We start from the raw sequence: 11329 nt of genomic DNA on the forward strand, positions 1-11329 counted from the left end.
AATTGCATGCAAATCGACTTGTATGTTAGAAATTTATTAGTCAAGAGATGGGGCAGAAACATACTCCATAATAGGCTTTCTTGATTTCAGAAGCACTTGCATTCCTGCTCACACCAAGCACATCATAATAATCTTTCGCTGCCATATGTGCTGGACAAAACAGGCCAATATAAACTCAGGAAAACATTAGAGACAACCAAAAAAGATAAGCTCTGAACGAAAACAACTAGTGGTAACTAAAAAAGGAAAAAAAAAAATGGTTGCCAATTAGCCGTAAGAACAGAAAATAAACTGAAGTTTTAATTGTTGTGTTTCTGCGGCTGAAGCTTTGAATACTCTGTTGTTGCTGTGTTTGTGGTGTGCTCTTTCTCTGTGCTGGCTTGCGCCTTGTCTCTATAAAGTGACAAACTGGAACAATCTCTATAAAGCTTTCTATTTTTGGGGCTCAAATATGATGCTTACAAAAAATGAATTGTTTCCACCCCCTAAATTCTCAGACACCAAACAGTAAGAACCCTCTATGTTGCAGAGACAGAAACCAAAAACAGATGGAAAAAAAAAAAATGAGAAACAAATGACTTCTCTTCTCTGGCACTCAAAATTAAATAAATATTTATACTATTTATTTATTTCCCTTATAATTTTTCCCGAAAACAAACAAAATATAAATGAAAGCAGAACAAAAGATCCATACCAGTTCCATGAATGAACCGCACTGCACCCCAACTTCCATTCGAAGCTCCAAACCACAACCGATTCACTGTGTTTTGAAACGCAAAAATTACAAAATAGAAACAGAAAAAAAGGCCACACATTCACAACAATTGAGTTCACAAATAAAGATCCAAAATTTCTAATACCAATTTCAGGATTGGAACTTCCAAGAACCCTTGATGGGTTGCATATTGCTGCTTTGTAATAATTTCTGTAGCCCACTCGCATCAATGATTCACCGAGCTATCATTAAAAAAAAATTACACTCAAAATTTAAAAGAGAGAGAGAGAGGGAGAGAAAGAGAGAGGGAGAGGGAGAGGAAGAGAGAGAGAGAGAGAGAGAGAGAGAAAGGAACATACGGCCTTGGTGAAGTCTTGCAGAAGGGAAGGAGACCAGTGGGCAAACCGGCAGAGAAGCTGAACGCCATGGGAGCGAACCATTATTTTTTCAGGAGATATGTGGATGGGAAAGTTTTTTTCTTGCTTCTGTTTGCCTTCTATTCTGGTCTTGGCTGGGGGTGTAGTGGGTTGGGAAAAGGGGAAGAGGAGGCGCCACTGGCCTTCTGTGGCAGAAGAAGGTTCTAGTACCCTGCAAGCACGCAGAAGTGCTTTGCTGAAAAAGCTCTAAAATTAACAAGTGCTGAAAATAAGTACTGATTTGTACGTAAAAATAAGTGCTGATCATTATATGTTACTTATATAAGTGGTATTTGGATACTTACTTTATTAAATAAGTACTTTATTAAATAAGTACAATATTTATTATATTACATCAATAACAAACATGTCGCAGTACATTATAAAATAATATATGATTATTTTCCAAGTAATATTTTAATTTAAGTTATTAGTATTTTTAAATTAAATTAATTTTTTTAATATTTAAATATTTTTTACTAAGTAAAACAACATATGATTATTATTTAATTATAAATATCAACATTATTAACATATATTTATAAGATATGATTATATTGTCATATGTATAACATATGAATATTATCTTTTTAATTTATGTTAATTATAATATTCTTAATTAAATTAATTATTTTATTTTTATTTAATCTTAATTTAAATTAGTGAAAGAATATAAATAAAATATGATTATATTGTCATATTTATAACATATGAATGTTATCTTACTAATTTATGTTAATTATAGTATTCTTAATTTAATTAAAATTAGTACTTTCTTTCACTTCCAGATTGCTTCTTCAGAATTGAAGAAGCTCATCATTGTGGAATGAGTAGGGGCATACTTTGTTTGGTTTGGTGGTTTTTGGGCAGATTCAACCAAGGGACAGCATGGTTTGGATAACCAAATGGTGACCCCTCACTGGACCAAAATTTTGATTCGCCGTAAAATGTGAACCGAAACCAAACCATTTTGAACGGTTAACCGAAATTCAGTCAACTAGATTTTAGACAAATATCCAACGATTAACCAAAATGAAACCATTAAATTCAATTAATATTTTAAAATTGCCTAAATTTGTATTTGTTTTTTCCCATTTAATTTTGTGTAAATTAAAAAACTCAAAAGATACAAATTTGTAAGCTTCAAATTAACATCCAATCCATGAGTTGAACATACACAAAATCCACAATTTAAGTTCTAATTTTTTAAAAGAAATACACAAAACATTCACTTGTGAATTAAAATATCCAAGGTTTGAACATCAAAAAGTCAAAAGGATAATATGTACAAGAAACCCATCAAGAACTAAAAGATATGTATTAGGAATCCAAATTTTAAACCATCCTACGAGTGATTAACCAGAAAACAGTGGCTATAATCACTGAAAAAGAAAATGATTCATGCATCGCCAAACTAGGGGGTCGCCTAAAAAAATCATAAAGAAAGAAACTCATCAAGAACCCCAACAATTAAAAGTCAAAAATGCATTAAAGTTGTATAAAAATCATATTCAAAACGAGCGTCCAACTGCGAGCAACGGCGGACCAATGGGCAGCCTAATCTGGACGAATCTTGAACCATGGCCATGGGCCATGGCCGAGAGAGAGAGAGAGAGCAAGAGGAGGAACCCATTGAATCGTTGAGTCTGCGAGCGACATCTGCGGACAATGGGCAGCCAGTTGGAGACAGTAAGCGACGGCTGGGTGGGCGATGGCCAGCACCAGACTAGACCTGGCAAAGCAGATCAAGCCGGATAATCCGCGGCGAATAAGGCAAATTATCGAGTGAAATAATTATAATCCATATTTGACTCGTTTAAGTGGCGGATTAGGCGGTTTCGGATTGGATAATTCATGGCGCATGGGCGGATAATCTGCCATTCTCAAATATGATTTTATTAATAATTTATATTGTCATAATAATTTAAGTTGTATACGACAACTTGCGATTAGTTTGTGTATTAACTTTTCTAATAACTATATCAATCATTCAATCTTTTATACTAATTAACAACTCATGATTCATGTAAGTAAAACTGTAAGCATTAAAACATAATAAATTAGTCCCAATCCAACTCAAAATAGAAACTCAAACCGCGTGACTCGAGTGAGTCTCTCTAAAATCTAAACATTACAACTGCTCTTAAAGTATGCAAGTTTCTTTAAACACAGCTATTTTCAAATCCGGGGAATCTCTCAAAATAGACATTCCCAATTTTCCATATTAAAAATAGGATATTATCATTCTCTTTTCAATATCATGATGCATTCTTATTTACATTACTATGATAACATCTTTTAATTTTTTTAAACTATCAATTTCTTATATCATGATTTTATATCCTAATAATAGACATTAATTGAATGAAAGGTAACCTTAATTCTTAAAAACTATCTCATTATCTCTTGCTCTACCAACAAAGTAGCCAAACAATGCTCAAATTACATATCTCAAATTGCACTGACTTTTTTTTTTTTTTTCAAATTCACAACAATTAAAATCATAAGTTCGAAACTCATACTCTTAACCACGATTGAATGTTCTCCCGACATATTTGCTTCTTTTCAAATAAGTTGTAAAATTACATTTTTAGTGTGAAATTATATTGAATACCATCTAAGTACAAAGCTCAAAATCAACTACCTCAAATACAACTTAAGACAAATTTTTATGGTCTGATTGGTATTATTGTCAAAAATTACAGAAACGAAATCAAAAATAAAAATTAAAAAATCAGAAGAAGAAAAATCAAAAAATCAAAAACCAACAAACGACTCAGAACTTAGAAGACAAATTTCCCCAAAAGAGAGAGAGTTGAACCTGGTTCCGTGGTTCGTGAAGCTGAAGCAGCAAGCGAGTGATAGGCGGCAGTCGACGACGACGAAAGTGAAACCCTAAACGAAGGTGAATGAGAAGTGAGAACGCAGAGAATGAGAGAAGAATCAGAAGATTCAGAATTCAGACTGTAGAGTGCTTCCTGTGCAGTGTAGTGTGTACAAAAAGTAAGAGTGTACACTGTAACGACGAGCGACTCGAGCGAGAGAGCGATGGGCGAACAGCGAACTGGCGAAGGTACGGCAACACCGCGAGGCAAGGATTGTCACGGACTCACAAGGCTCCGCGAGCGAGCGAGCGATGGGCGGCAATCGACGACGGCGACGAAAAATGTATGAAACCCTAAACAAAGTGACCGGGAACAGGGAGGTGAGAACGCAGAGAGCGCAGAGAATGAAAGAAGAATCAAAAGATTCAGATGAGTGAGGTGGTCGCGTGAGTACTGTGTGCAGTCTGTGACCCGTGCTGAGAATCTGGGCCGGGGGGGGTGGGCCGTGTGGCCGCGTGCGCATGGGCACTGGGCAGTTGGCAGTGAATTGGACGTGGGTAAAGTGGGTTGGGGGGTTGTTGGGCTTGATGCATTAATCATTAATGGGCTTTTAAGGCGGATGTCCGTGGATAAATCCGACCCGACCCATTCAGGGAGCCGATATAAAATAAAAAACCATATTTGATTCATTTAGCGAACGGTTCGATTATAATCGGTTAAAACAGATCAGATTAGTCTAGTTATATTTTATTTTATAAAATATGTATTTATGGTTAATTATATAAAATTTGTTAATAATAATTGTAAGGTAGAAGCTATAGTTCTAGAATCCCTCGTTTCGATATCTCACACCTTAAATCTTTCTGTTCTAGTACCTTCGTCAATTCTCCTCATTTCCCATACGTGTAGAGGTGAGCATAATTCGGTCAAAACTAAATAAACAGAGTAAATTCGATCGATTCGATTCAATTCGGTTCAAAATGTATTCAATTCGGTTCGGTTCAGTTTGATTTTCATTTTCATTAAATTTCGATTTTCAGTTTTCAATTAGATTTTTGAGTTAAAATAATAATAAATAATTATATATATATATTAAAACATTTTATCTATTATAAATACTCAAATTTTATATATTTTTTTATATTATATATATTAAAACTTTATATTACATATATATATATATATTAAATCGATTAAAATCGGTTAACCAATTTAACCGAAAAATTTCGGTTAAGAAATCTCATTAACCAAATCGAACCGATATTCCATATTAACCAAACTCAAAACCAACCGAACCAAATTTCGATTAACTAAACCAACCGAATGCTCACCCCTATATACACATCATAACTCCTCCATTCTTTCTACTACATACAAGAATGCTAGCATTTCTTCTGCAAACAAGTAAAATTATTGGATCTTCCACTTCTTTTTACAATCTTCCCGCGATTTTCTAAATAAAAGTACCAACTTAAAGTGTTTGAGCAATAAAACTATTCCTTCTAAAAGGAAACTCCACCATTAAATTTGGTAAGTTTTGGTCTCCCATTGTATATCTTTCTTGCTCCATCTTCAACATCTGTGGCAATTGTAGACCTCACAGTTGCTCGTAGGTGGTTGTCAACTGCCAGAGATTAATCTTAGTTCATTCTAGTTTGTTTGGGTCTTCTAGTTTTGTTGTGATATGTGGCTCATATACTCAACGGAGGGAATACACAAAAAAAATAAAATATGGTAGACATCAAGATGCTGGTGTCAACAAGGGAAACCGTCGACGGTAGCCCTATAATTGTCGACGATTTGGCCCAGTTTCAGAGAGATTTTGCTCTCTATCTGAAATCGTTAACAAGATGTTTGAAACCAGTGATGGTTTGGCTCAAGAACCTAGCGCCAATTTTCAAATTTTCAATAGTGACGTTAAGTTGGTTGGGTTTTGGAGGGAAAGCCTCCAGAAACTTTATATATACATTGTATATGATGTATCTGTAATAGAGTTTGTGTCTTTGCCACAAGATAATAAGAAATACTGATAATTGCTCATGTGGATGTAGGCATTGTCGAACCACATAATTCCTTGTGCATTTGTTATTGCTTTCATTATTATCTCTGCATGAATGTTGTTCTATATTTTCACCGTTGAGTGCTACATTTGTCATATTGTTATTATTCCATTGCGCATTCATTTTACACCGCAAATTGGTATTAAAGTATTGTTGTAATGGCTTCCGGAACTTCTTCTGCAAAGTTCAATGTTGTCAAATTAGATGGAACCAAAAACTTTGATTTATGGCAGAGAAAAGTGAAGGATCTATTAGTGCAGCAACGTAAGGTGAAGGTTTTATAAGAATTTTAACCTGAAATCATGGATGATTCAAATTGGAAGGAATTGGAAGCAAAGGTTGTAGCTACTATCAGATTATGTTTGGCCAATGACATACTATATCATGTCATGGAAAGGGATTCTCCGGCAGTAGTTTGGCAGAAAGTGGAAAGCCGGTATATGTCTAAGTCTTTTTCAAATAAATTATTTTTTAAGCAAAGGTTATATTGACTTAATATGGTGGAAGGTTCAGATTTGAACAAATTGATGTGATTGGTATGATCCCAAGAGAGGGTGAATTGGAAATTAAAATTTCTGCCTAAGTTCAATTTAATCCGCAATCAGTATTACACAACCTAGGGTCATTCTAAGTAGTCACAATTCCCCCAATTAATCAGGTATGCTAATATTTAAAACCAATAAAGCATTCATAACAATTTAAATATTAGAATACAGAAACCACATCATATCCCATGTTAATTGTCACGCCCTGAACCGGTAATGGGACCGAGGAGTGAATAAGTAATCTAACTTGTCCTTGTATCATACAAAATACCAATGATACGCCACAATGAACGAGGGTCCAACCCCGTGGGGTTCCTGTACACCCTATACACATTCATATACATGACAAATACACGGTGGAAAAATATTCTTTCTATACATATCTTGTACCATAGCAGAGTCTATACAAAAGGAGTCAGGACTCCATAATACAAAACATACACTCGGGTGTCATCCAAAAACCGCAAAAAGACAATCCGATACTGTGATGACCTGCTTAATTTCCACATATTTTTTCCCCTTCCATAACATAAATAAACCAATATCACAAAACTCGGCAGACCATAACCTACTTGGACCCGTGGGTACCAAGGATATATTATAACATATAGCAGAAGCCTAAGCAGCAGGAATCATACAATCATATACATCTCACAATACCATACATCGCAATACCAGAGTTACTACAACCACTATATATATATACACAATACACAATCCAAAAGATGTCCTAGAGCCATTTCCACAAAATGTACCCGACCCTATCAAAACACTTGCCCTTCTGGAAGGGCAAAACAACGGTACTAGATCAGTGGGACTTTACCCGCTTTCCTATCAGGGGCTCCTGAAATATTTATAAAATTCGCGCGTGAGACATCTCTCAGTAAGAGAAATAAACTAATACTAGTGTGTGGCAACGTGAGTATACTGTGTTATACATATACCATACAGAACATATTCATTAAACTGTTATGTCAAATCTAGGAAAACATATATATCATCAAAACATGGCAGAACATACTGCATTTTCATAAACATATATTATCTCATATAATAATAATACAAAAACATTTCAGGTAGGTTAACTGGCTATTGTCATATATTACCCCCACATGACTAGGTTGTGTGGCCCGAAGGCGGGACCTGACAATGGTTGGTCGACCACTGCCAAATCAAAAACACAGTCTATAAGTCTGACGGGTCTACCAGACCTGGTCCGTGCACCAAGGGCGCTCACACACTTCTTAAAAACCACATCAACCATCCAATCTCACACCATTCCGTACAGCGGCATTAATACAAATATCATGATCATGATGACCATGGACACATAGTAACGATATCGTGCAAGTGCTAGCCTTGACCAAACCAACCATGTTCTGATATCATATAATATATACTGAAACTGTGATACATGAATATTTAATATCATTAATTATCAAGTCAATCATATCATTTTGCATATATACATATATCATGAAAATCATCGGTTCGTACGCTGGTATTTCACATTTTATCATAGCTCGGCCCGTACGTCGGCAAATCATATCCATAGCACAGCCCGTACGCTGGCAAATCATACACATAGCTCGGCCCGTACGTCAGCAAATCATACACATAGTACAGCCCATATGCTAGCAAATCATTTCCATAGCTCGGTCCGTACACCGGCAAATTATACACATAGCTCGACTCGTATGCCGGCAATCATACACATAAAAATCTCGTCCCGTACGCCAGTTTTCCATTATAAAAATCTGTATCATTAACACATTCCCAGAAAACAGTATTTCATATTAACTTCTACTCATGCCACACAAAACAGGTTTTTCGTATATTTAACACACCATCATTATCAACAGTATTTCCCAAATATAAACCGTATATAAATATATTTATTTCCCTGAAATCAAATGTTATAATCATATACATACATTTTCATAAAAAGAACTAACTTAGTTTATCCCCTTACCTGTGTCCTGAAAAGTCCCTAAATCAAACTCTCCTGCACCCGTAGGGTTCCTCGTTCAACACCCTGAAAACGGAATTTTCCATAACTAAAGTTCAATATTTCTACACATACTGCGCTTTCTACAACTATCAAATAACCAAATACTGAGTAGAAAGTCTTACCCTGGATTTGGGATGATTTCCAACTCAGCCCCACCGACGATCCGCTCCGGCAGACTTGTAGAGAACTTTCCTACTAGCGTTGTGGTTGCTTCAAATTGTCGAACCGGTGGAAATCCGACCCAAAATCTTAGAGAGAAGGAGGAGAAACTGAAGGATGGGAGAGAGAGAGAGTTTCTACGCAAGAAAATGCACTGAAAATCACGTTTAACCCTATTTATACTATGGGATTCGTCGACAAGCCACGTCACCTCATTGAAGAGTCCTGTAGAAAGTTCGTCGACGAACTTCAACCCTCGTCAACGAATTTCAGGCTTCCAAAAATATTCTCTTGGTATCTTCTCGTCAACAAATCCCCTGTGTTCGTCGACAAGACCTGGAAAATTTCATAGGACTATCCCATCCAAAATGCAACATCGCGTTCATCGACAAAGTCGACTGCCTCCTTTTGTTCCTGTTTCCATTTCCCTTTCTTCTTATTATTTAAATACCATTATTCTTCGAGTCGTTATAAATACAGTCCTAGTACTTACTTAAGTACTTCTCGTAGTACACCGACCACTATGCTCTCACACAAAGACACTAGTTCCGGTTATTCGAAAAACCTGAAAAACATGTACGTACGATAGGGGTGAGACACCTCTTAGTAAGGCAGATCCAGGTTATATCGATGTGAGACATATGAGTATTATTATGACATAAAACATATACAGTTCAATGCAATTCCAGTATTCTCACAAAATCAAGTATAGTGCATCACACGCGCACACACACGATCAAGTAACCCGGTGTTGTCACACCCTTCGGCCTAAAGCCAGCCCGCATTACACGGCGTCCCTGGCATATGGCGTAGCCTAGGCTCCCATGGCATCGTACCGGTACAACTGGTGGATCCACACCCTTCGGTGATTAGCCGGTAAGGTTTACGCCCTCGGATATAGAGCCAACATTCTTACCAAACATGGCAGGTGATATTTTACACCCTCAGATATAGAGCCGGACACTCTTTCACAACCCCAAACAATTAGGAATTCATTCCTATTTCATTGCAGTAAAACACAACCATGCATGTTCATATAACCAAACAATCCACACCCATTTGGTAATCTAAAATCATGATTTTCAAAAAATATATAGTTTAAACAAGTCAAGGTACGACCATCCCCATAACATAATATATATCACATTGTATTCACGGTTTTCCAACGAAACCAGAGATGCAACCCATTGCCCCCTTTTCCCAAAATTGTAATATGAAAAACCCATAATTTTACTCGTTAGATTTCCCCAAATGAGTAACCAAAACACACAGAAGACCATGAACCACAGTTCTACCGAATCCAATTTCGAAAATAATCAACATAAACAAAATCCTCTTACCTTTCCCTGAAAATCCATACCCGAACTCTACGGCCCCTAAATCATGAACCGAGTTCCCAAAACCAATAAACCACAGTACGGAACATACTCAAAATTCTATTCCTTACAATAACTTTCGAAACAAAATTGAAAACCGAGTCTTACCTCGATTTTAAGCTAAAACCTGAAAATGCTCGAAATGAAGATCCGTTCCACAAATCTCAAAGAGAATCCTTCCCTAATTCTCGTGGTAACATTGGATCGTCGATTCAGGCAACAATCGGTGAAGAAATCTAGAGAGAGAGAGAGAGAGAGAGAGAGAGAATTTTCATTTCTTAGCTAAGAAGCAACCCAAATGGATATTTATAGCACCTTTGACTCGGCCAAACTCGTCGACGAGGCGGCGTCTTCGTCGACGAGCCAACGAAGGGAGTTCATAAAATATTATGACATACCATTATTTAAAGTAATATTATACTCATGCCACACACAAGTGAGTACTACTCTGTAATAAATTATCTGGCCTAGGAAATCATATTTTGCTAACAAAATAATATTAAATATGTTTTCAACGTTCCCTCAATTCAACATCAGTATTTCCAAAAGCTATACTAATTCATATATATATCTTTCTGAATCAAATACTATATATTCAATGATTAATTTACTAAAAATACCTAATTTAATCTATCCCCTAACCCGCCTTACTAAGAAGCCTGCTAGCAACCCTAAATCCACACCACACAGCGGTCGAAGTTCAAAACCTTGAAATTACATTTTTCCCCAAATTAATCAACTCAACCCCCATAATATTTCTCATTTATCATTTCCTAGACCCCATATACTCCAAATTAACAATTAAACCCTAAAATACCTTACTTATCCTAAATTTGGAGTGGTGCCCCGGTACTCCAACTCAACGATCCGCTCTTGTTAATTTGTAGAGAATCACCCTACGAACCTCGTGATAGCTTCGGATAGTCAAAACAAGCTATAATCGGAGCGAAAATGAAGAGAGAAGAGGGTTAGGACCGTAGGGTTTAGAGAGAGAGAGAGAGAGAGAGGGAGATTTTGTTTTGATTTAAAAAATGAAGCTCGTGGGACTTCCCTTTAAAATCAACTCTGCAGACAAAATCGTTGACTGTTTTCTACACCCTTCACAAAACTGTCAACGGTTTGGGTTTTTAACCCGCTCGTTTTACTGTTTCACCTATAACTGGCCTGTGGTAAATAAAAAACTATCGACGATTTTTTGCTCCCCTCCCCAAACCATCGACGG

At 36.3% G+C, this 11329-nt stretch overlaps 1 protein-coding gene across 1 annotated transcript in view; it reads right to left on the minus strand.

Annotated features, from left to right (window-relative positions):
* LOC131156621 (chaperone protein dnaJ GFA2, mitochondrial) overlaps positions 1–4468 on the minus strand; it is a 42436-nt gene extending 37968 nt beyond the window's left edge. The window contains exons 1-6 of the mRNA XM_058110449.1: positions 4147–4468; positions 3953–4026; positions 1075–1327; positions 861–957; positions 695–760; positions 65–150 (exon numbers count right to left, since the gene is read on the minus strand). Of these exons, the coding sequence (XP_057966432.1) occupies positions 65–150; positions 695–760; positions 861–957; positions 1075–1155 (330 nt within the window). The 5' untranslated portion in view covers positions 1156–1327; positions 3953–4026; positions 4147–4468. The remainder of the gene's footprint in view (positions 1–64; positions 151–694; positions 761–860; positions 958–1074; positions 1328–3952; positions 4027–4146) is intronic.
* Positions 4469–11329: the final 6861 nt, after the last annotated feature.

The sequence above is a fragment of the Malania oleifera genome, chromosome 5, assembly GCF_029873635.1.
Source record: "Malania oleifera isolate guangnan ecotype guangnan chromosome 5, ASM2987363v1, whole genome shotgun sequence".
Classification (NCBI taxonomy): Eukaryota; Viridiplantae; Streptophyta; class Magnoliopsida; order Santalales; family Ximeniaceae; genus Malania; species Malania oleifera.